The sequence below is a fragment of the Salmo salar genome, chromosome 04 (genome assembly GCF_965601325.2).
Source record: "Salmo salar chromosome 04, fSalSal1, whole genome shotgun sequence".
Lineage (NCBI taxonomy): Eukaryota > Metazoa > Chordata > Actinopteri > Salmoniformes > Salmonidae > Salmo > Salmo salar.
The window spans coordinates 35,410,578-35,437,742 of record NC_138294.1 but is presented as its reverse complement, the minus strand read 5'-3'; the positions used below and the strand labels follow the sequence as shown (position 1 = coordinate 35,437,742).

Genomic DNA, 27,165 nt, shown 5'->3' with positions numbered 1-27,165 from the left:
CGTATATCCTAAAGAATTAAACTAATTTAGTCAATTTGTCATCACAAGGAGTGTAACTCTTTTCTTTAATATGCAACTTTGCTTTTTTAAATTAATTTTACTAGGCATGTCAGTTAAGAACAAATTCTTACTAACAAAGACAGCCTGGGAACAGTGGGTTAACTGCCTTGTTCAGGGGCAGAACGACAGATTTTTACCTTGTCAGCTCGGGGATTCGATCTAGCAACCTTTCAGTTACAGGCCCAACGCTCTAACCATTAGGCAACCTACCGCCTTTGCAAGTCAAAACAAACTGCTGCGCTGTGGTATAGGCATGGACATTAAAACCAGGGTATATGCACAGATAGAACAATGATGATATTTCACCGGATGTATAAATGTGAAGCATCCGCTTGGCGTTTCCACTCACTATCAAATATGATGGTGAGAAGAAGCCCAGTGGCCGGCAGTGAGAGAAGATAGAACGAGATGGATTTTGGCCAACATTCTGCAAATGTTCTCATCGATTAAACATTTGACCTCAACACAGTTTTCTGTTCCCAAAACTTGAATCTGTTACGAACAGAGTGGACTAAGATTTGTAGACTTTACCCGTTGGCAAACATTTTTTATTAATAAATAAACAAAACGTTCAGAAGGAGTGCTAGGGCGAATCGAGTTTTTGCGTTCTCTTACGGAAATATGCAAATACATGCTAGAACGCGCCAATATGATCTCGCTAGCTCGTGCTTGGCTCTGCGCGCCTCCTAAGTGTTCTGCCAACTATGACTCATTTGTTCCCGTTGGAAACTACAGGCTGTGGTCTATCTTGGGTTAGTTGTAAACATCTTTGTTAAAGGTCTATTGCCGCGTTCAAAACAACTGGGAACTCGGATAAATATGAGGTCAAATCATGACGTCAGTGAACTTCAGGTCGGAAAATCGGAGCTCTAGAAAAAGGAATTCAGAGTTGGATGACCGTTCAAAACGATGTTTCCCAGTTGTTTTGTACGCACTGAAGTCGGAAGTCGTAGATTTCCAAATTCCAAGTTCCATGTTCCGATCCCAGTTGTTTTGAACGTGGCATATATACTCATGACAGGAATGCTCTCATTGGTAGGCAGACACGTCCATCAAATAACAGCCATGTCTAGATCATGGACCAGACAGACGAAAGGTTTTAATCTGGTTGGGCTCATATACTGTAGGGTGAAATATATATATATATATTATATATATAGGATACGACATTCGATATTTGTTTTAAAGCAGAAAGTTTGTGACCCTACGCATTTCAAAGAGGAAGCAAGATGTTGAACGTTATTACACGCTGAACATTTGTCGGAACATTTCTACTGGTTGAACCGTTAACTGCGGGTTTTCCGAAACGATCTGTCGAACCCAAACCAGATTGGATGTGATTTAGCCCTATTCTGGTGGGCGACATTTGTAAATGCGAGCCAAATGATGTCCGGAAAGTATTTCAAGGCTCATGAAGTCAGTTGCTGTATCAAATATTTCATATTTGGATTCAATATAATATTTTGGGTAAGTAAATCTGCTATATGACGTTTTCAGTGTCTGTCATGGCTTTATAGACTAGCCTACATCATATTGAAATGCTTTTCAACCTTGGCCTGCGTTTCACATATGGGGGAAAATGGGCAAGGCATTTGTATCGTTCATGTTTTTTAAGTCTTACGTCAACGGATGCAATAAATAAGATAATTCAACGAATTGAAATCTGAATGCAGTGCACATTGGGTTATTGGTCGACCGTTATTAACATTGAATAGGTGCTTTATGAGGAGACCAACATACGGGACACCAATAATAGCCGAATCGGTGGTGAATGCGGCAATGTTGAACTGAAATAGTAGAATTATGGTTTATTTTGATAAACGCGGGGTCCGGACATAGATAAGCAGCTTTCCTCTTGCTGCTCGTTGTAATTCTAAGTATCCATTTGTGATTACGTCATAATGTCTTTTTTTTTCTCTCATTAAATTTGTAGGCCTACTGCTCATGGCACCCCTTAAATGAAATGCAAGGTATAGCAGCTTACATCTGATAACATGCTCCCTCTATTGTTTCTATTTTGTAACATATTGGCATCACTGTGCATGACGATTATGTCAACTTGCAGACTATTGAGAAAAATATCTACTTTATCTGATATTTAATCTTTATTTAACTAGGCAAGTCAGTTAAGAACAAATTCTTATTTACAATGACCACCTACCAAAAGGCTTCCTGCGGTGATGGGGTCTGGAATAAAAAATAAATACAATATAAATATAGGACTAAACACACATCACAACAAGATAGACCTAAGACAACAACATAGCAAGGCAGCAACACATGACAACACAGCATGGTAGCAACACAACATACAACAACATGGTAGCAGCACAAAACATGGTACAAACATTATTGGGCACAGACAACAGCACAAAGGGCAAGAAGGTAAAGACAACAATACATCCAACAAAGCAGCCACAACTGTCAGTAAGAGTGTCTAAGATTGAGTCTTTGAAAGACGATATTGAGATAAAACGATCCAGTTTGAGTGTTTGTTGCAGCTCGTTCCAGTCGCCAGCTGCAGCGAACTGAAAAGAGGAGCGACCCAGGGATGTGTGTGCTTTGGGGACCTTTAACAGAATGTGACTGGCAGAATGGGTGTTGTATGTGGAGGATGAGGGCTGCAGTAGATATCTCAGATAGGGGGGAGTGAGGCCTAAGAGGGTTTTGTAAATAAGCATCAACCAGTGGGTCTTGCGACGGGTATATGGAGATGACCAGTTTACAGAGGAGTATAGAGTGCAGTAATGTGTCCTATAAGGAGCATTGGTGGCAAATCTGATGGCCGAATGGTAAAGAACATCTAGCCGCTCAAGAGCACCTTTACCTACCGTTCTATAAATTATGTCTCCGTAATCTAGCATGGGTAGGATGGTCACCTGAATCAGGGTTAGTTTGGCAGCTGGGGTGAAAGAGGAGTAATTACGATAGAGTCTAGATTTATGCAGCTTTGATATGTGCAGAGAGAAGGACAGTGTACCAACTAGCCATACTCCCAAGTACTTGTATGAGGTGACTACTTCAAGCTCTAAACCCTCAGAGGTAGTAATAGCACCTGTGGGAGGATAGGCATTCTTCTTACCAAACCACATGACCTTTGTTTTGGAGGTGTTCAGAACAAGGATAAAGATACAATGTTTCCTTCTGGCCATGCATATATCAATTGCCAATAGGCTGTAGAATGCATGAACTGAGGCCTTGCCTCCAAATCTGTGAAAATAAATGGCATTCTCCATTGAATCCTATAGCCATACTGCATAGGGGCCTATATGTAATTATAGCCTAGAGTAGATATACACTCACCGGTCAGTTTATTAGGTACACCACCCCGTTCATGAAAATTGATTGCTCCTACAGACAGTGAATCAAGTGGCTGTGGTTTGCTATATAAAGCAGGCAGACGGGCATCGAGGCATTCAGTTACTGTTGGATTGAACGTTAGACTGGGCAGAAAAAGCAACTTTGAGCGTGGTATGTCATTGCCAGGCACGCCGGACCCAGTATCTCAGAAACAGCCATCCTCCTGGAGTTTTCGCACACGACAGTGTCTAGGGTTTACCGAGAATGATGCGACAAATAAAAAACATCCAGTCAGCGGCAGTCTTGTGGGCGAAAACAGCATGTTGATGAGAGTGGTCGAAGGAGAATTGCAAGGATCGTCCAAGCTAACAGCCGGGCCACAAACAGACAAATAATGGTGCAGTGGTGTGCAGAACTGCATCTCGGAACGCACAACTCTTCGATCCTTGTCACAGATGGGCAATTGCAGCAGATGACCACACTGGGTTCCATTCCAATCAGTTTAAAACAAGAAGAAGCGGCTCCAGTGGGCACGGAATCACCAACACTGGACAATTGAGGAGTGGAAAACCATTGCCTGGTCCTATGAATCATGGTTCCTGTTGCGTCATGCTGATGGCAGAGTCAGGATTTGGCCTAAGCAGCCTGAGTCCATGGACCCATCCTGCCTCGTGTCAACGGTACAGGCTACTGGCGGTGGTGTACTACTGTCCAGCATGGACCAACATCCCTGTGGAACGTTTCCGACTTGTAGAATCCATGCCCCGAAGAATTCAGGCTGATCTGGAGGCAAAGGGGGTACGACCCGGTACTAGATGGGTATACCTAATAAACTGGCAGATGAGTGTAGGTACGCTACAGTGTAACTGAAGTCTGGGTAGGTTTACTTGTTCCACGTACATGTTTGCGACATGCACAATGTCAAGGATTTTATTGAGTTTACAAATGTAATGTTAACATGTAATTACTCAAGTTGTAGCCTAAGTAGTCTACTGTAACAATATTGTATTATCATATTAATATTTATCTCTACAATAATTTAATTGTGCCTGCCGAGTTGGACCAGTAGCTGGAAGGTTGCTGTTTCAAGCCTCGGGCTAGGTGTAAACTGGCAAGTACTGGCAGGTACCATCAACTGCATTTGTGCATCTGAGCAAGGCATTTACACTTAAACTGCTCTCCATCCAGAAGAGCTGCTCCATGGCTGACACTGCACCTCTCAACGTGTGTATATACAGTGTATATACAGCACAGTATATGGGGAAAGGTTCAGATATACAGTATACACATTTCTGTTTCTTATGAAATGGATATCTATATATCTATTCTATTCAAATCTATCCTAAGGGACAATTTAAAGTGGGACCCCTAAATTCATGATTGCAAATTGCCTTCACTGAAGTGACAGGTCGAGTGGCACTAAAGGATAAGGGGGCATGAATTACATCTATATCCAAAATCGATAGGGTATCCTTGTACATACAAATGTATTGAAGTTGTAACACATTATATAATTTTCGCCATCAATACACTCCAAAAAGACCAGAAAACAAATGCAGATATGGTGCATGCAACGTGTTTCGACTATGTCTTCTGAAGTGAACCATTATACATCAGATTGATTGTTTGAGTCGTACAGTATACGCTGGTATAGTCTGTGATATCTGTTGACACAGTGCTTCCCATAGCCTACAATTTGTTGCCATTGTAAGATGTTCCCATGCTGATTGATAGGTTAGATTATACATTCAGTAGACTACTGATGGAATCCTTGTCTTCTAAAACAACATGAATAATAATAATTTTGGGCTAATTATTTATTTTCATATACGGTAGATCCTCACATCTTGTTCAGCATAACTTGACAGATGAAGTGAACTTCAGGTTAAATGTACACTACAGCACTCTAATAATACACAGTGAGGCAAATCTAATTGTCACGGATGGATGTGCACTATATTAATTCACGTATATATGACTTCTGTTGTAAGGATGTAGATCCATTGATATAAAACCTATAGGCAGATTCACTGGACACAATTAAGCCTAGTCCTGGACTAAAAAGCGCTTTCTATTTGGAGATTCTGAGCCAGTTTCCTGAACATAAGCCTCTTGGACTAATAATAATTTTCAATGGTCAATCTTAATTTGAACATGGTTTTTAGTCCAGCACTAGGCTTAATCTGTATCATGGAAACTGGCCCATAGAGTGCTCTTTAGTCCAGAACTAGTCAAGGCCTAATCTTGCCTGGTCTAACATCCGTTTGTGCTGTTTTCCCAACTCTTGTAGTCATCGTCATATCAAAAAAGTGTCTTATATAATTTTATTGCAGTTATTTATTTGACCATTTTACCATCTTGAGGGCAGGGAAGAGCTACAGGCAAGTGTACGGCTTAGGTTTGAGGGCCATGTCATACTTACAATGTTATAATTTAAGATACATGGCACACAGATTACCTGTTCTTAAATCAAAGCACTGCAAGAGCAAACTGGATCTCTGCAGAAAACTTGTGCTTCCTTTATTATGCTTTCAAATTGCTTAAAGATTGATCCTAGTGTAGGAGGCCCTAGAAAGCCTCCGACACTAGTGCCATGTACGTTTCAGGGTTTGTCCTGGATACTGTGACGACTATTGTGTCAGACAACATAAACAGTGGTTCAGTCCATGTGCTTTAGCACAAGATGATAACCCAGTTAATGAAATGCCTGTACAGTTTCTCCCTCATCAATAGCTTTTACGGGTATTGGTAGTATGTATTGATGGAAATGCAGGAGGCTATTGTGCTTACATTATTTCAGGGTTATACAATTTTGCATATTAGTCCAACTCCATAGAGTTATGGCAGTTCTAAATTCCTGGCCCAAAAATTTGAGGAATCCTCCTACATATGAGCGATAATTGGTTGATGTTAACCCCAACAATATTCAGTACAGCATATCTGTGTACATTTTTCATGTCTTGATGGTTGATTAATGGTGAAATAACTTTCCTCAACCACAACTCAGTCGATAAGCCAGAGAGGATGTCTCTAGTTTTATATTAATAAGTCATATCTACAATACTTCTCTCTCTCTCTCTCTCTCTCTCTCTCTCTCGTGGTTCACAGTTACTTGGAGTGGCGTTCCTTGGCATAGGGCTTTGGGCATGGAGCGAGAAGGTGAGTCCAGCTGAGATCCCTGGGTGTCCTGTATCCTCTAGATAACTAATGATCTGCTAGCTGACTGCTCAGAGAATTCGAAACACATTGCAAGTGTCTGCAGGTATAGTGCATTATGATGCAGTTATAATGCATTGTAAGACTTTTTGAGCATAATGTCTTATAATTATTTAATAATGATCCAGACTAAATACCAGCCAATTTGAGTCAGTTGAAATGTTCATACATTAACTTACAACATTATAAGCCTGTTTATAACACATTATAAAGGCTCATATACATGCTTATAACAAGTTATAAAGCATTAGGCTTGCAGGCTTTAAGTGTTACAGAAGAGATCCTAGTGTTATTTATTATATCTGTTCTACCAATAAAGATGTATCATATGTCATGGTAATAGATCACAGGTTTATAAATCTATGACGAGACTGACCCATGTTAAAGAGAGTTCCACATCCATCTGCCCTGCATGAGATCATTTCTGTAAAAGAAAACTGGAAACACTGGAGTTTTCCAGTGGGAAGCATGACTTCACAATGGCTCCTGAATGGATTGGACACATTCACAGGTTCATTTGTATTTATTAGGGATACCCATTTTTTCATTGTGCTTTCTCCTCTTTTGGCTCATATTTCCAAGCTGTCATGAAGGCGGCGTATAGTACATATCCTGGTGTGGATGTGTGCGTGCATGCATGTATATGTTTTTTTTATTTATTTAACTAGGCAAGCCAGTTAAGAACAAATTCCTATTTACAATGACGGCCTCCCCCGACCAAACCCAGATGACGCTGGGCCAATTGTGCGCCGCCTTATGGGACTCCCAGTCACGGCTGGATGTGATTCAGCCTGGATTTGAACTAGGGACTGTAGTGACGCCTCTTGCACTGAGATGCAGTGCCTTAGACCGCTGTGCCACTCGGGAGCCCGAAATGCTCGTGTCTTTGTCATGAAAGTCCTAGAGTGGAATCATTTTTGTATGTCCAATAAGGTCTCCATTGCTCAAGCTCCATGTTTCAAACTCTATAAAACAGTTGACATGATTGACTATGAATAAATAACATGACTAACTGACTCTTCATGAGTCAATTATATCTAGTGATTTCTCTGTCTCTCTCTCTCTCTCTCTCTAGGGTGTGCTCTCCAACATCTCGTCCATCACAGACCTGGGGGGCTTTGACCCCGTCTGGCTCTTCCTGGTGGTGGGAGGAGTTATGTTTATCCTTGGCTTTGCCGGCTGTATCGGAGCACTGAGGGAGAACTCTTTCCTTCTCAAGTTTGTATGTTCTCCTTTTTATTCGAGACCATTATATTTTACATTGATATGACATAACATTGGAAGTATTTTTCTTCCCCCTGTCAATACTTAACCCTACCCTACCAAGCAATTATACAGTTGAAGTCGGAAGTTTACATACACTTAGGTTAGAGTCATTAAAACTCATTTTTCACCCACTCCACAAATTTCTTGTTAACAAACTATAGTTTTGGCAAGTCGGTTAGGACATCTACTTTGTGCATGACACAAGTAATTTTTCCAACAATTGTTTACAGAAAGATTATTTCACTTATAATTCACTGTATCACAATTCCAGTGGGTTAGAAGTTTACATACACTAAGTTGACTGTGCCTTTAAACAGCTTGGAAAATTCCAGAAAATTATGTCATGGCTTTAGAAGCTTCTGATAGGCTAATTGACATCATTTGAGTTAATTGGAGGTGTACCTGTGGATTTATTTCAAGGCCTACCTTCACACTCAGTGCCTCTTTGCTTGACATCATGGGAAAATCAAAAGAAATCAGCTAAGACCTCAGAAACAAATTGTAGACCTCCACAAGTCTGGTTCATCCTTGGGAGCAATTTCCAAATGTCTGAAGGTACATTTACATTTTAGTCATTTAGCAGACGCTCTTATCCTGAGCGACTTACAGTAGTGAATGCATACATTTCAATTTTAATTTTATATTTCTTTGTACTGGCCCCCCGTGGGAATCGAAACCACAACCCTGGTGTTGCACACACCATGCTGGAGTTGCAAACACCAAAAATTGCAGACCTCCACAAGTCTGCTTCATCCTCGGGAGCAATTTCCAAATGCCTGAAGGTACTACGTTCATCTGTACAAACAAGAGTACGCAAGTATAAACACCATGGGACCACGCAGCCGTCATATTGCTCAGGAAGGAGACGCGTTCTGTCTCCTAGAGATGAACGTGCCTTGGTGCAAAAAGTGCAAATCAATCCCAGAACAACAGCAAAGGACCTTGTGAAGATGCTGGAGGAAACCGGTACAAAAGTATCTATATCCACATTAAAATGAGTCCTATATCGACATAACCTTAAAGGCCACTCAGCAAGGAAATAATCACTGCTCCAATACCGCCATAAAAAAGCCAGACTATGGTTTGCAACTGCACATGGGGACAAAGATCGTACCTTTTGGAGAAATGTCCTCTGGTCTGATGAAACAAAAATATAACGTTTTGGCCATAATAATCGTTATGTTTGGAGGAAAAAGGGGGATGCTTGCAAGCCGAAGAACACCTTTCCAACCGTGAAGCACAGGGGTGGCAGCATCATGTTGTGGGGGTGCTTTGCTGCAGGAGGGACTGGTGCACTTCACAAAATAGATGGCATCATGAGGGGGGAAATTTATGTGGATATTTTGAGGCAACATCTCAAGACATCGGTCAGGAAGTTAAAAGCTTGGTCGCAAATGGGTCTTCCAAATGGACAATGACCCCAAGCAAAATGGCTTAAGGACAACAAAGTCAAGGTATTGGAGTAGCCATCACAAAGCCCTGACCTCAATCCCATAGAAAATGTGTGAGCAGAACTGAAAAAGTGTGTGCGAGCAAGGAGGCCTACAAACCTGACTCAGTTACACCAGCTCTGTCAGGAGGAATGGGCCAAAAAATTCACCCAACTTATTGTGGGAAGCTTGTGGAAGGCTACCTGATAGGTTTGACCCAAGTTAAACAATTTAAAGGCAATGCTACCAAATACTAATTGAGTGTATGTAAACTTCTGACCCACTGGGAATGTGATGAAAGAAATAAAAGCTGAAATAAATAATTTTCTCTACTATTATTCTGACATTTCACATTCTTAAAATAAAGTGGTGATCCTAACTGACCTAAAACAGGGAATTTTTACTGGGATTAAATGTCAGGAATTGTGAAAAACTGAGTTTAAATGTATTTGGCTTGGGTGTATGTAAACTTCTGACTTCAACTGTAGGTCCACTACAATGTGTGTACTAAACCATAGCACACAGCCTTACGGCACAAATGTGTGTTTTTGTTTTGTTTGGACTGGTGAATTATTGCTCGCAATTATGTCTTTAATGATGTATTTTATTACATTGTGATGTCTTTTATGAAGTCATGGTTAGGTCAGTTTGTATAAGGACGTTTTGTTAACATCTTTTTAACAACCAGAAAAGAGGATGTCTTTATCAGGTCGTAATATGGTTGAACAGATATCAACCAAATTCTTTCCCATGACTTCTTGATGTCATCATGAAAGAGACCTTGGGTAACAGAGACAATTTGGTTGTAATCTGGTTATATGATGACTTCTCAAACAGAAAACCAGTTTAACAACCAGAATTTTTTCCCCTCTGGGGATTGGTGGGCCTTTGATATAAATATGGTACACTCTTAGAAAAAAAGGTGCTATCTAGAACCTTAAAGGGTTCTTTCGGCTGTCCCCAAAGGAGAACCCTTTGAAGAACCTTTTTGTTTCTAGGTAGAACCCTTTTGGGTTCCATGTAGAACCCTTTCCACAGAGGGTTTTACATGGAACTCAAAAGGCTTCTACCTGAAACCAAAAAGCTTTATCCTATGGGGACAGCCGAAGAACCCTTTCGGAATCCTTTTTTCCAGGAGTGTAGATGAAAGGGAGGTTTAGGTTTATGACAAAAAGCTTTATATTAAGAGTCTTATAAATCAAGGCAACATCTTAGAAAATGTCAATGCAATGTTGAATGGATTGGCAATGAATTGTTAGAGGTACAGAATAGATTCATTCACTCTCTGATGGCTTGGTTACACCCCCGGGTTCTCTTGAACTGGGTGATGGAAGGGGTAGCTGATAGTAGAAAGCTTGAAAACAACAACAGTGATTACTAATGTGTTTGCATAATATATTTGGTTGGCGGTGTTGATTAGCTCTGTTTTTTTAAGTTCAGTTGCTTTATCTTCAAATATGTAGCATTTGTTCATGTTTCATATACTGTGATATGCTTCTATCCAGTGGGGAAAAGTTGGAATGCAAAAACATAATGACTTCATGTCCTGGCTGTAAACTGGTTTGCTGTAGAGATCACATCATTTTCTCATGATGTCATAACCAAGTGTTGTGCCTGGAATATCATTAAATGGGAAGACAGTTATTTAATCAAATCAATTCTCTAGGTGTAATTATTATTACGCGATTAAACTAATCATGTAAACTTTAATTAACTAGGAAGTCGGGGCACCACATAATTGTTTTTATAGAGTATTTCCTGAATTGACTCTTCAGATATTTTCATATCTTATCGAGTACAGTCTTTCATTAATGATTAGAAATCTTTACCTTTCGTTAGTCTTATTCCAAACGTCGTAAAATTCTTGGTTATCTTCATGAACTCTAGCATAAATTATGAATCAGCGATATACAAATTAGCTTATTTATTTACTAACTAACTTAATCAATCACAGAAATACATAACAAACAAACAGTAGATATTGGTTACTAACACAATGCATTGATAACATAATAGAAAAGTCCCTAGTGAGCTAAGCCGATATGACGGCTTGGTAGACAAAAGAAAAGGGGTGGGGATTGAGAAAGAGCGGGAGAACAGAATGGATAACTACACTCATAGAAATTGCTAATACTTTACATGAACGACAGCTCATTCGAAAATAAATAGCAATTTACATATTTACGAGTGTATGTCTTGCTGTCTCTCTTTGTGGTCGCCAGGTCCATCTGCTGGAGAGCGTCAATAGAAAAGTCTCTGGTTGCGTTTCCCCGAAGATCAAAGTCGTAGGTGGTTAGTATAGATACTTTAGAGTACCATTCGGGAATGTTAGAATAGATGTTATTCTGCGGTTGTCGGTATTCTCGTTCTAGGTTTACGTCATTTCTAGCTGCAGACTAGTAATTTGTTTGTCTAGAATTTCTCACTTATTCTGTAGTGATCGATAGTCTCAGAGTTGAACCATTTCCAGCCGTGTAGCCAATGCTCCGCGTGGTATGGGCTTCTGGTCTTGTAGTTTTAACCAATTTTACACATAGCTTCAGCTGCATGTTTTGTAGTCTAATGTGAATTTCATCAGGATTGGGTTTTATACACTTCAGAGAAAAGGGCGGTCCATGACGCCGATGTAATGTCTATGCTCACGTGGGCGTGGCCATTGATTTGGTTAACTGTATGAAAACCTTCATTTTCTCATTTAGAAGGTTAACATCACATTACATCTTTCCACAAATAGTTTCATGTTTAGTCACATATGTTTCACAATATTTAGCTGTAAACCTGACAGCCGGGAAATGTACACATTAAGAGATACAGTTATGTATGATTCCTGTCCTTCATGAGATCACCAAATGAAACAACTTTGTTCATTAAATACCCACGGACCATTCCCATATTCTCAAAAATAGAAATTTTGTTTAACCCTCCAATTTTGGGGATTAGGAGTTGAACAAAGAGAAACTCTTTGTTCCGAGGAGTTGAACAAAGAGAAACTCTTTGTTCCACTGTGAAATCCCCTCTCCCCATACTGCATGTCCAAAGGGGGAGAGAGTCCCTTCCAGGAATTTACGACCTGTTGTTAAGTCATAAAACTGTGGAGGGGGGGGGGGCTATGATCCTCACCCCAGGGCACGTCATGACACAAGTCAGGGAAAGACATCATATTTTGTTTGTAATCTGGTCAGATAACAACCAGTTAAAGGACATGTTTTTCTGGTTGCTATAATGACGTTTAGCACTGTTGGGAGATTTGGAAAGCCATAGGCAATCAGTCAACAATATAATAATACTTGTATTATAAATATTCATCTTTAATTTACAATCTGTAGATACTAAGTGATTTGAAAGGTTCAGAATTTATGTGAAACATCACAACACAGTTGAAAAATATATGGCACATGGAAATCATAAGAGTGTGGTTTACAGAAATAGGTGGGATGGACTGAGAGTAGCTGAGGGGTGGGTTTAAAAGCTCATTCTATAATAGTTATGACTGAAAACACTAGACGTCGACGGATTATGATTTTTCAACGCCGATACTGATTATTGGAGGGCCAAAAAAGCCGATGCCGATTAATCGGCCAATTTTTTTATTTTATTTATTTATTTGTAATAATGACAATTACAACAATACTGAATGAACACTTATTTTAACTTAATATAATACATCAATAAAATCAATTTAGCCTCAAATAAATAAGGAAACATGTTCAATTTGATTTAAATAATGCAAAAACAAAGTGTTGGAGAAGAAAGTAAAAGTGCAATATGTGCCATGTAAAAAAGCTAACGTTTAAGTTCCTTGCTCAGAACATGAGAACATATGAAAGCTGGTGGTTCCTTTTAACATGAGTCTTCAATATTCCCAGGTAAGATGTTTTAGGTTGTAGTTATATTATAGGAATTATAGGACTATTTCTCACCTATACGATTTGTATTTCATATACCTTTGACTATTGGATGTTCTTATAGGCACTTTAGTATTTCCAGTGTAACAGTATAGCTTCCGTCCCTCTCCTCGCTCCTACCTGGGCTCGAACCAGGAACACATCGACAACAGCCACCCTCGAAGCAGCGTTACCCATGTACAGGAAGGGAAAAAACTACTCCAAGTCTCAGAGCGAGTGACGTTTGAAATGCTATTAGCGTGCACCCGGCTAACTAGCTAGCCATTGCACATCGGTTACACCAGCCTCATCTTGGGAGTTGAAAGGCTTGAAGTCATAAACAGTGCAATGCATTGCGAAGGGCTGCTGGCAAAACGCACGAAAGTGCTATTTTGAATGAATGCTTACGAGCCTGCTGCTGCCTACCACCGCTCAGTCAGACTGCTCTATCAAATCATAGACTTAATTATAACATAATAACACACAGAAACACGAGCCTTATGTCATTAATATGGTCGAATCCGGAAACTATCATCTCGAAAACATAACGTTATTCCTGTTACATTGCACAACCTTCAGTGTTATGTCATAATTACGTAAAATTCTGACAAATTACCCAAAGTGTTGCATATACCCTGACTGCGTGCAATGAACGCAAAATGACACAATTTCACCTGGTTAATATTGCCTGCTAACCTGGATTTCATTTAGCTAAATATGCAGGTTTAAAAATATATACTTCTGTGTATTGATTTTAAGAAAGGCATTGATGTTTATGGTTAGGTACAGTTGTGCAACGATTGTGCTTTTTTCGCAAATGCACTTTTGTTAAATCATCCCCGTTTGGCGATGTCGGCTGTCTTTGTTAGGAAGAAATAGTCTTCACAGTTCGCAACGATTTTAAGAAAGGCATTGATGTTTATGGTTGGAGCAACGTGTACCTAAGCGATTATATACAACGCAGGACAGGCTAGATAAACTAGTAATATCATCAACCATGTGTAGTTAACTAGTGATTATGATTGACTGATTGTTTTTTATAAGATAAGTTCAATGCTAGCCAGCAACTTACCTTAGCTTCTTACTGCATTCGCGTAACCTCGTGGAGTGCAATGTAAAGCAGGTGGTTAGAGCGTTGGACTAGTTAACCATAAGGTTGCAAGATTGAATCCCTGAGCTGACAAGGTAAAAATCTGTTGTTCTGCTCCTGAACAAGGCAGTTAACCCACCGTTCCTAGGCCGTCATTGAAAATGAGAATGTGTTCTTAACTGACTTGCCTAGTTAAATAAAGGTCTAAAAAAAAATAATGTTTTTTTAAATCGGCCAAATCGGCGTCCAAAAATACCGATTTCCGATTGTTATGAAAACTTGAAATCGGCCCTAATTAATCGCCCATTCCGATTAATCGGTCGACCTCTAGAAAACACGATATATATATAATGTATACGGAATGTGTTTAAGTATTATCTATCCAGATATAATGTATATCAAATAACTATATTCTTGCTATGTAACTACTGTGAAAAAAGTGCCATTTATGTAAAACGTGTGTAGAATGTACATGTAACAAAAAAAATTTAAAGTTATTTTTGTACTCCGAAGAGGGGAGATGGGACACAATTTAAAAGAAATTGAAAATAATAAAAATACATTTACAAAAGGTCCTATCGCAACCAGTATACAACCTGATCATTAAGTGATTTGAACCAATTTTTCTTGCTGGGTATCCCATATTAAATGTTGGCCAATGTCACTCTGTTCCAGTTCTCTGTGTTCCTGGGGATCATCTTCTTCCTGGAGCTGACAGCTGGAGTCTTGGCCTTCGTCTTCAAGGACTGGATAAAGGACCAGCTCAACTTCTTCATCAACAACAACATCCGGGCATACCGGGATGACATTGACCTACAGAATCTCATAGATTTCACCCAAGAATATGTAAGAGCAGTTATTTTTTTTCACAACTGTCTTTCTGTGTGATAAGATTAATAATTTACTGGTGCACCCAGTGGTGTATTGGGGGCTATACGCAGGTACAGTGCCTTTGGAAAGTGTTCAGAACCCTTTACTTTTCCACATTTTGTCACGTTACAGCCTTATTCTAAAATGGATTAAAAAATAATAATAATTCTCTCATCAATCTACACACTAACCCATAATGACAAATAAAAAAAAAACCATTTTTTATATATTTTAGCAAATGTATAAAAAATGTAATACTGAAATATCACATTTTCATACAGTTGAAGTCGGAAGTTTACATACACTTAGGTTGGTGTCAATAAAACTCGTTTTTCAACCACTCCACAAATTTCTTATTAACAAACTATAGTTTTGGCAAGTCGGTGAGGACTACTTTCTGCATGACACAAATAATTTTTCCAACAATTGTTTACAGAAAGATTATTTCACTTATAATTCACTGTATCACAATTCCAGTGGGTCAGAAGTTTACATACACTAAGTTGACTGTGCCTTTAACCTCTATGGGCTAGGTGGGACGCTAGCGTGCCACCCGTGGTGCACTCCATCAACAGCAGGTGCATTTCAAGAGCGGCAAATTTGAATCCAAATAAATGTCAAAATTCAAATTTTTCAAACATACAACTATTTTACACCCTTTGAAAGATAAACATCTCCTTAATCTAACCACGTTTTACGATTTCAAAAAGGTTTTACGGCGAAAGCATAAATTTAGAGTATGTTAGGACAGTACATTTACAAGAGTTGTGTGTAATGTTTTGTCAATTCAAAGACAGGTTCACCAAAACCATAAAACCAGCTAAAATGATGCACTAACCTTTTACAATCTCCATCAGATGACACTCCTAGGACATTATGTTAGACAATGCATGCATTTTTAGTTCTATCAAGTTCATATTTATATCCAAAAACAGCATTTTACTATGGCATTGATGTTGAGGAAATCGTTTCCCTCCAATAACCGGCAGTCAAGTCAGCGTCACAAATTAAATAATTAAAATTAGAAAACATTGGTAAAATATTATATTGTCATTTAAAGAATTATAGATTTACATCTCTTGAACGCAATCAACTTGCCAGATTTAAAAATAACCTTACTGGGAAATCACACTTTGCAATAATCTGAGCACTGCGCCCAGAAAAATACGCGTTGCGATACAGACTAGACGTCATGTTGGGGAGATCTAAAATCGAAAATACTATGTAAATAATCCATTACCTTTGATTCTCTTCATCAGATGTCATTTCCAGGTATCACAGGTCCATAACGAATGTAGTTTTGTTCAAAAAAGCTCATCATTTATGTCCAAAAATCTCCGTCTTGTTAGCACATGATCTAAGCCAGCCGGACTTCTCGTCATGAACGAGGGGAAAAAATATATTTCCGTTCGTTCAAACATGTCAAACGTTGTATAGCATAAATCATTAGGGCCTTTTTTAACCAGAACATGAATAATATTCAAGGTGGACGAATGCATACTCTTTTATAACGTATTGGAACGAGGGTACCCAACATGAACTCGCGCACCAGGTGTCTAATGGGACATCATCGTTCCATGGCTCTTGTTCGGTCAGATCTCCCTCCAGAAGACTCAAAACACTTTGTAAAGGCTGGTGACATCTAGTGGAAGCAATAGGAAGTGCCAAAATATTCCTCAGCCCCTGTGTTTTTCAATGGGATAGGTTTAAAGGTAATACAACACATCAGGTATCCACTTCCTGTCAGAAAATGTCTCAGGGTTTTGCCTGCCAAATGAGTTCTGTTATACTCACAGACACCATTCAAACAGTTTTAGAAACTTTAGAGTGTTTTCTATCCATATATAATAAGTATATGCATATTCTAGTTACTGGGTAGGATTAGTAACCAGATTAAATCGGGTACATTTTTTTTATCCAGACGTGCAAATGCTGCCCCCTAGCCCTAACAGGTTAACCTCTTACATCTAGACGTTCCACTAGCGGAACACCTGCTCCAATATCCAATGATAGGCGTGGCGCGAATTACAAATTCCTCAAAAATACAAAAACTTCAATTTTTCAAACATATGACTATTTCACAGCATTTTAAAGACAAGACTCTCCTTTATCTAACCACACTGTCCGATTCAGAACTAGCATACCCCCCGCAAACTTCCGGAGAATTTACTAACAATTTACTAAATTACTCACGATAAACGTTCACAAAAAGCATAACAATTATTTTAAGAATTATAGATACAGAACTCCTCTATGCACTCGATATGTCCGATTTTAAAATAGCTTTTTGGTGAAAGCACATTTTGCAATATTCTAAGTACATAGCCCAGCCATCACGGGCTAGCTATTTAGACACCCGGCAAGTTTAGCCTTCACCAAAATCAGATTTACTATTACAAAAGTTTGATTACCTTTTGTTGTCTTCGTCAGAATGCACTCCCAGGACTGCTACTTCAATAACAAATGTTGGTTTGGTCCAAAATAATCCATCGTTATATCCGAATAGCTGCGTTTTGTTCGTGCGTTCCAGAAACTATCCGAAATGGTAAATCAGGGTCGTGCGCATGCCGCATTTCGTGACAAAAAAATTCTAAATATTCCATTACCGTACTTCGAAGCATGTCAACCGCTGTTTAAAATACATTTTTATGCAATTTATCTCATAAAAAAGCGATAATATTCCGACCGGGAATCTCCTTTTCGGTAAACAGAGGAAAAAACACAAAGACGGGGGCGGCCAGTGCACGCGCCTAAGCCCACTGTCCCTTGATCGGCCACTTGAGAAAGGCGATAATGTGTTTCAGCCTGGGGCTGGAATGACGACATTCAGGTTTTTCCCGGGCTCTGAGAGCCTTTTGGAGCCGTGGGAAGTGTCACGTTACCGCAGAGATCCTTTGTAATGGAATGAGATGTCAAAGAAAGACAATAAATGGTCAGACAGGCCACTTCCTGTAAAGGAATCTCTCAGATTTTGACCTGCCATTTGAGTTCTGTTATACTCACAGACACCATCCAAACAGTTTTAGAAACTTTGGAGTGTTTTCTATCCAAAGCCAATAATTATATGCATATTCTAGTTACTGGGCAGGAGTAGTAACCAGATTAAATCGGGTACGTTTTTTATCCAGCCGTGAAAATACTGCCCCCTAGCCATAACAGGTTAAACAGCTTGGAAAATTCCAGAAAATTATGTCAAGGCTTTAGAAGCTTCTGATAGGCTAATTGACATCATTTGAGTCAATTGGAGGTGTACCTGTGGATTTATTTCAAGGCCTACCTTCACACTCAGTGCCTCAGCTAAGACCTCAGAAACAAATTGTAGACCTCCACAAGTCTGGTTCATCCTTGGGAGCAATTTCCAAATGTCTGAAGGTACATTTACATTTTAGTCATTTAGCAGACGCTCTTATCCTGAGCGACTTACAGTAGTGAATGCATACATTTCAATTTTAATTTTAATTTTATATTTCTTTGTACTGGCCCCCCGTGGGAATCGAAACCACAACCCTGGTGTTGCACACACCATGCTGGAGTTGCAAACACCATGCTCTACCAACTGAGCCACAGGGAAGACTACCACGTTCATCTGGACTACCAAGTTCATCTGTACAAACAAGAGTACGCAAGTATAAACACCATGGGACCACACAGCCGTCATACTGCTCAGGAAGGAGACGCGTTCTGTCTCCTAGAGATGAACGTACTTTGGTGAAAAAAGTAGAAATCAATCCCAGAACAACAGCAAAGGACCGTGTGAAGATGCTGGAGGAAACAGGTACAAAAGTATTTATATCCACAGTAAAACGAGTCCAATATCGACATAACCTGAGAGGCCGCTCAGCAAGGAAGAAGCCACTGCTCCAAAACCGGCATAAAAAAGCCAGACTACGATTTGCAACTGCACATGGGGACAAAGATAGTACTTTTTGGAGAAATGTCCTCTGGTATGATGAAACAAAAATAGAACTGTTTGGCCATAATGACCATTGTTATGTTTGGAGGAAAAAGGGGGATGCTTGCAAGCCGAAGAACACCTTCCCAACCGTGAAGCACGGGGGTGGCAGCATCATGTTGTGGGGGTGCTTTGCTGCAGGAGGGACTGGTGCACTTCACAAAATAGATGGCATCATGAGGGAGGAAAATGATGTGATTATATTGAAGCAACATCTCTGACATCAGTCAGGAAGTTAAAGCTTGGTCATAAATAGGTCTTCCAAATGGGCAATGACCCCAATCGTACTTCAAAAGTTGTGGCAAAATGGCTTAAGGACAACAAAGTCAAGGTTTTGGAGTGGCCATCACAAAGCCCTGACCTCAATCCCATAGAAAATTTGTGGCCAGAAATGAAAAGTCGTGTGCGAGCAAGGAGGCCTACAAACCTGACTCAATTACACCAGCTCTGTCAGGAGGAATGGGCCAAAATTCACCCAACATATTGTGGGAAGCTTGTGGAAGGCTACCCGATAGGTTTGACCCAAGTTAACCTCTCTAGGGGAGGTGGGACGAAATTGTCCCACACTATTCAACAGCCAGTGACAAATCAGAGCGCCAAATTTAAAACCACAAAATGTCATAATTCAAAGTTCTCAAACATAGGACTATTTTACACCATTTTATAGATACACTTCTCCTGAATCGAACCACGTTGTCCGATTTCCAAAAGGCTTTACAGCGAAAGCAAAACATTAGATTATGTTAGGAGAGTACATAGACACAAATAATCACACAGCCATTTTCCAAGCAAGCATATATGTCACATAAACCCAAACCACAGCTAAATGCAGCACTAACCTTTGATGATCTTCATCAGATGACCCTCCTAGGACATTATGTTATACAATACATGCATGTTTTGTTCAATCAAGTTCATATTTATATCAAAAAACAGCTTTTTAAATTAGCATGTGATGCTTCCCTGTGGCTCAGTTGCTAGAACATGGTGTTTGCAACGCCAGCATGGTGTGTGCAACGCCAGGGTTGTGGGTTCGATTCCCACGGGGGGCCAGTACAAAAAAATTAAAATAAATGCATGAAATGAAATGTATGCATTCACTACTGTAAGTCGCTCTGGATAAGAGCGTCTGCTAAATGACTAAAATGTAAATGTAATGTTCAGAACTAGCATTCACTTCCGGTGAATTTACTAAATTACTCACGATAAACGTTGACAAAATACAGAACAATTATTTTAAGAATTATAGATACAGAACTCCTTTGTGCAATCGAGGTGTCCGATTTTAAAATAGATTTTCGGTGAAAGCACATTTTGCAATATTCTGAGTACATAGCCCAGCCATCACGGCTAGCTATTTAGACACCCACCAAGTTTAGCCCTGACCAAACTCCGATTTACTATTACAAAAGTTTGATTACCTTTGATGTTCTTCGTCAGAATGCACTCTCAGGACTGCTACTTCAATAACAAATGTTGGTTTGGTCCAAAATAATCCATCGTTATATCCAAATAGCGGCGTTTTGTTTGTGCGTTCAAGACACTATCCGAAGTGTAAATAAGGGTCACGAGCATGGCGCAATTCGTGACAAAAAAATTCTAAATATTCCATTACCGTACTTCGAAGCATGTCAACCGCTGTTTAAAATCAATTTTTATGCCATTTTTCTCGTAAAAAAGCGATAATATTCCGACCGGGAATCTGCGTTTAGGTAAACAGACAAAAGAAAACAAAGCATTCTGTCGACGCGGGCATGAGCCTGAGTCTCACAGTACTGTGACCAGCCACTACCCAAACGCGCTACTTTTTTTCAACCAGAGCCTGCAAAGCCACGATTCAGCTTTTTGCCGCCTTCTGAGAGCCCATGGGAGCCGTAGGAAGTGTCACGTAACAGCAGAGATCCTCTGTAATGGATAGAGATAATCAAGAAGGGCAAGAAATTGTCAGACAGGCCACTTCCTGCATGGAATCTTCTCAGGATTTGGCCTGCCATATGAGTTCTGTTATACTCACAGACACCATTCAAACAGTTTTAGAAACTTTAGGGTGTTTTCTATCCAAAGCCAATAATTATATGCATATTCTAGTTACTGGGCAGGAGTCGTAACCAGATTAAATCGGGTACGTTTTTTATCCAGCCGTGTCAATACTGCCCCCTAGCCCTAACAGGTTAAAATACATTTTTATGCTACTTTTCTCGTAAAATAGCGATAATATTCCAACCGGGCAACGTTGTATTCATTCAAAGGCTGAAATAAAAAAATTGAGAAGTCTCGTGAACGCTCATCTCAGTCTCACTGTCCCCAGGCTGACCACTCACAAACAGAGCTGCTGTACTTAGCCCTGAGACAGCAGACACCCCATTCCACTTTCTGGCGGCTTTAGAGAGCCAATGTAAGCCTTAGAAAGTGTCACGTTACAGCACAGATGCTGTATTTTCGATAGAGATGCAACAGAAGGACAACAAATTGTCAGACAGGGCACTTCCTGCATGGAATCTTCTCAGGTTTTGGCCTGCCGTATGAGTTCTGTTATACTCACAGACACCATTCAAACAGTTTTAGAAACTTTTGAGTGTTTTCTATAATTATATGCATATTCTAGTTTCTGGGCAGGAGTAGTAACCAGATTAAATCGGGTACCTTTTTTATCCGGCCGTGAAAATACTGCCCCCTATACCACAACAGGTTAAACAATTTAAAGGCAATGCTACCAAATACTAATTGAGTCTATGTAAACTTCTGACCCACTGGGAATGTGATGAAAGAAGTAAAAGCTGAAATAAATCATTCTCTCTACTATTATTCTGACATTTCACATTCTTAAAATAAAGTGGTGATCCTAACTGACCACTAAAACAGGGAATTTTTACTAGGATTAAATGTCAGGAATTGTGAAAAACTGAGTTTAAATGTATTTGGCTTGGGTGTATGTAAACTTTCGACTTCAACTGTAAGTATTCAGACCCTTCACTCAGTACTTTGTTGAAGCATCTTTGGCAGCGATTACAGCCTCGAGTCTTCTTGGGTATGACGCGACAAGCGTGGCACACCTGTATTTGGGGAGTTTCTCCCATTCTTCTCCGCAGATCCTCTCAAGCTCTGTCAGGTTGGATGGGGAGTGTCGCTCCACAGCTATTTTCAGGCTTCTCCGGAGATGTTCGATTGGGTTCAAGTCCGGGCTCTGGCTGGGCCACTCAAGGACATTCAGAGACTTGTCCCCGAGCCATTCCTTTGTTGTCTTGGCTGTGTGCTTAGGGTCGTTGTCCTGTTGGAAGGTGAACCTTCACCCCAGTCTGAGGTCATGAGCACTCTGGAACAAGTTCCCGGACATTTCTGGGGGGAATGGCCCTAGCCCTCACCCTTCGATCCAATAGGTCCCAGACGTGCTCAATGGGATTGAGATCCGGGCTCTTCGCTGGCCAAGGCAGAACACTGACATTCCTGTCTTGCAGGAAATCACACACAGAACGAGCAGTATGGCTGGTGGCATTGTCATGCTGGAGGGTCATGTCAGGATGAGCCTGCAGGAAGTGCACCACATGAGGGAGGAGGATGTCTTCCCTGTAAAGCACAGCGTTGAGATTGCCTGCAATGACAACAAGCTCAGTCCGATGATACTGTGGCACACCGCCCCAGACCATGACGAACCCTCCACCTCCAAATCGATCCCGCTCCAGAGTACAGGCCTCGGTTTAACGCTCATTCCTTCGATGATAAACGTGAATCCGACCATCACACCTGGTGAGACAAAACCGCGACTCGTCAGTGAAGAGCACTTTTTGCCAGCCCTGTCTGGTCCAGCAACGGTGGGTTTGTGCCCATAGGCGACGTTGTTGCCGGTGATGTCTGGTGAGTCTCCCTGTAGCGCTGTCTTAGGCGTCTCACAGTACGGACATTGCGATTTATTGCCCAGGCCACATCTGCAGTCCTCATGCCTCCTTGCAGCATGCATAAGGCACGTTCACACAGATGAGCAGGGAGCCTGGGCATCTTAGTTTTGGTGTTTTTCAGAGTCAGTAGAAAGGCCTCTTTAGTGTCCTAAGTTTTCATAACTGTGACCTTAATTGCCTACCGTTGTAAGCTGTTAGTGTCTTAACGACTGTTCCACAGGTGCATGTTCATTAATTGTTTATGGTTCATTGAACAAGTATTGGAAACGGTGTTTAAACCCTTTACAATGAAGATCTGTGAAGTTATTTGGATTTTTACGAATTATCTTTGAAAGACAGTGTCCTGAAAAAGGGACATTTCTGTTTAGTGACAGAAATAAGGGGTAAATACATGTACAAATGTAGTATAAGAAAGATTAGGATTTTTTTTATCTCTCAAATACAGGACAGACACAGAACAAACTTCCTTGTGATTGTTTTGGGGGACACTATCTGTTGTTCCATTTAGGGAATCTGTTATTGAATGCGTTTGTATCACGTGTGCTCCTTCTCCGGCCTCTAGGTCACCAGGCAGCTTGTGATGGTGCACACCTGTCACCATCATTACGCGCACCTGTGCGTCATCACTCACCTGGACTCCATCACTTCCCTGATTACCTTCCCTATATATGTAACTCCCTTTGGTTCCTTCCCCAGGCATTATTGTTTCTGTTTCTGTGTCATGTCTGTATGTTGTCCGTGTTTCTTATTTTGTATTATGTTGTGTTTATTTATTAAAACACTCACTCCCTGAACTTGCTTCCCGACTCTCAGCGCACATCGTTCAAGAATAACCCCTCACCTAAGGTAAGCATCAGGGAGTGTTTTATTTTTGGGTCAGGTGGAATGATGACGGGTCCGGGGGCCGTTACAGGCTTTCATGTCTCAGCCAGATCGCCAGGCTTCCCAGCTCGTCAGGCTCTCATGCCTCAGCCAGCTCGTCAGACTTTCAAGCCTTCACCGGATCGCCAGGCTCCCCTGCTTCCACCGGCTCGTCAGGCTCTTGTGCTTCAGCCGGATTGCCAGGCTCCCCTGCCTCAGCTGGTCTGTCAGGTTCGCGCGTCCCAGCCGGCGACAGGTTCCCGCGCATCAGCAGGGTTGACTGGTCCGCTCCTGATCCCCAGGATCGTCCCTTGGGTTGGCGTCCTGAGGCTGGAGCCGAACGTGCCGGGGAGGGTCTACCGTCACGTATGCTCTCTCCGGTGCTCTAGGCGTCTCAGCCAGACTGACAGGTTTCCCGCAACTCAGCAGAGGTGACTGGTCCGCTCCTGATCCCGGGGATTGTAATTTTGGTCGGCGTCCTGCGGCTGTAGCCTCGTGTCGGGGAGGGGGTACTGTCACGTGTGCTCCCTCTCCGCCCTCTTGTTCACCAGGCAGCTCTTAATGGTGCACACCTGTCACCATCGTTCCGCGCACCTGCAAGTCATCACTCACCTGGACTCCATCACTTCCCTGATTACCTTCCCTATATATGTCACTCCCTTTGGTTCCTTCCACAGGTGTTATTGTTTCTGTTTCTGTGTTATGTCTGTGCGTTGTCTTTGTTTCTTATTTTGTATTATGTTGTGTTTATTTATTAAAATACTCACTCCCTGAACTTGCTTCCCGACTCTCACCGCACATTGTTACAGTTTGTATGGGCTAATAGCAGTAAGTAAGCAGTAAGCCAAATACAAATGTTAATTTTTAATTTTTTTTGTTACTTCAAGGGGTCTTAAAAATGAAATAGCAAAATTTGTTTGAATTTTAACAATTATTTGATGAAAAAATGGCTTTATGTCCTTTCAACTTATTATATCTGTCAGTAAAAGTTAACTAAGGCAACAAAAGTTTGGTCCGAAGTCTTGGTTGAATCTTTGCGATGCACAATTCAGACCCCAATAAACCTTCCCAATTAAATGTTCACTGCAAAGTAGGCAGAATGATATCATGATGATTTGTATCAATCGGGAGGGCATTTGTTAAAGCAAAGCGTGGGCAGCGGTGGCCGCTGATTGGCTGAATGTCCGTGACGCGAGGTGGTTGGAGTTGTCATCAAAGGAGCATGACAGAAACATGATGCCAAGTTTTTAACTACCGTTAGTTTCTTAGAAAATATACTGTATGAAGCAATCTGTGCATTTGAACAACAGTATAAATACACCTATTTCACTTTTGCATGTCAAAAACCGAATGACCACTGCTGCACATGCTGACGCTGTTTTGAACAGATTAGATTATGCTATTTAGAACAAGCAGCCAGCTCACGAACAAACAAGTGCACCAGGGAGAACGCAACAAGCATGCAGATGCAATAAGTGAAAACACATTATGTAACTGGGGATAGATAGCTAACATAATGTAACAAAGCATGATTAGCTAGCCAGTTAACTTTCATATTAATCTAGAAAGACTTGAAATTGGCATGGGTGCTAGCTAGCTGATTTTTAAAGGTAGATAACCGGTTAATTTGACAAAAAACATAAAAATATTTCTCAATGTTTCTCAAAATTACAGTAGCTGGCTAATTCAATTGATCATGCTTTGTGATACACCCAGTGCTTTGTAATTATGAGGGGTAGTTCACCCTCATAGCAAATAGCTGGCAAAACAATCCAAGCAATGTTCGCATGGCCTATGCGCCCACAGAGGCGAAGCTGCTACTGCTGGCAGTCACTGAGGGGCAGAGTAGCTCAACAGCTTGTTTTGAACATTTACCACACTTTTATGAGCATTTAAAACACAATCCATGAATTATATATATATATTTTAAAATAAAAATAGTGTAACTTTATTACAAGGTTTTTTCTTTTTTGTGGACCAATCACAAGTGGGGCACGGCCACTAATGCCCTAATGGGTGAGCCGCCGCTGACTGTGGGCCTACATTCAAATCAAATCAAATTGTATTTGTCACACGCACCAAATACAACATGTACCTTATTGTGAAATGCTTACTTACAAACCCTTTACCAACAATGCAGCTCAAGAAATAGAGGTAAGAAAACATTTCCTAAATAAAGCTAAAGTCCAAAATATAATAAAGTCAAAAAGTAATACAAGAAAATGACATAACAATAATGAGGCTATATACAGGGGGTACAAGTATTACATTTACATTACATTTAAGTCATTTAGCAGACGCTCTTATCCAGAGCGACTTACAAATTGGTGCATTCACCTTATGATATCCAGTGGAACAACCACTTTACAATAGTGCATCTAAATCTTTTAAGGGGGGGGGTTAGAAGGATTACTTTATCCTATCCTAGGTATTCCTTAAAGAGGTGGGGTTTCAGGTGTCTCCGGAAGGTGGTGATTGACTCCGCTGTCCTGGCGTCGTGAGGGAGCTTGTTCCACCATTGGGGTGCCAGAGTAGCTAACAGTTTTGACTGGGCTGTGCGGGAACTGTGCTTCCTCAGAGGTAGGGGGGCCAGCAGGCCAGAGGTGGATGAACGCAGTGCCCTTGTTTGGGTGTAGGGCCTGATCAGAGCCTGAAGGTATGGAGGTGCCGTTCCCTTCACAGCTCCGTAGGCAATCACCATGGTCTTGTAGCGGATGCGAGCTTCAACTGGAAGCCAGTGGAGAGAGCGGAGGTGCGGGGTGACGTGAGAGAACTTGGGAAGGTTGAACACCAGACGGGCTGCGGCGTTCTAGATGAGTTGTAGGGGTTTAATGGCACAGGCAGGGAGCCCAGCCAACAGCGAGTTGCACTAATCCAGACGGGAGATGACAAGTGCCTGGATTAGGACCTGCGCCGCTTCCTGTGTGAGGCAGGGTCGTACTCTACGAATGTTGTAGAGCATGAACCTACAGGATCGGGTCACCGCCTTGATGTTAGTGGAGAACGACAGGGTGTTGTCCAGGATCACGCCAAGGTTCTTAGCACTCTGGGAGGAGGACACAAGGGAGTTGTCAACCGTGATGGCGAGATCATGGAACGGGCAGTCCTTCCCCAGAAGGAAGAGCAGCTCCGTCTTGCCGAGGTTCAGCTTGAGCTGGTGATCCGTCATCCATACTGATATGTCTGACAGACATGCAGAGATGCGATTCGCCGCCTGGTTATCAGAAGGGGGAAAGGAGAAGATTAATTGTGTGTCGTCTGCATAGCAATGATAGGAGAGACCATGTGAGGATATGACAGAGCCAAGTGACTTGGTGTATAGCGAGAATAGGAGAGGGCCTAG

The 27,165-nt window shown here is 41.0% G+C and overlaps 1 protein-coding gene across 2 annotated transcripts in view; it reads left to right on the top strand.

Moving 5' to 3' along the window:
* The first annotated feature begins 1,132 nt into the window (after positions 1-1,132).
* The window catches only part of LOC106602713 (tetraspanin-5), a 41,919-nt gene continuing 15,886 nt past the window's right edge, over positions 1,133-27,165 (top strand). The window contains exons 1-5 of one of the 2 annotated variants that reach the window (XM_082974362.1): positions 1,133-1,527; positions 6,469-6,519; positions 7,652-7,798; positions 14,922-15,092; positions 23,524-25,744. In XM_082974362.1, coding sequence (XP_082830488.1) covers positions 1,444-1,527; positions 6,469-6,519; positions 7,652-7,798; positions 14,922-15,092; positions 23,524-23,754 — 684 coding nt within the window. In that variant the 5' untranslated portion in view covers positions 1,133-1,443 and the 3' untranslated portion in view covers positions 23,755-25,744. Of the gene's footprint in view, positions 1,528-6,468; positions 6,520-7,651; positions 7,799-14,921; positions 15,093-23,523; positions 25,745-27,165 lie in introns of those variants that run through there. The other variant, XM_014195513.3, reaches the window with a different exon arrangement.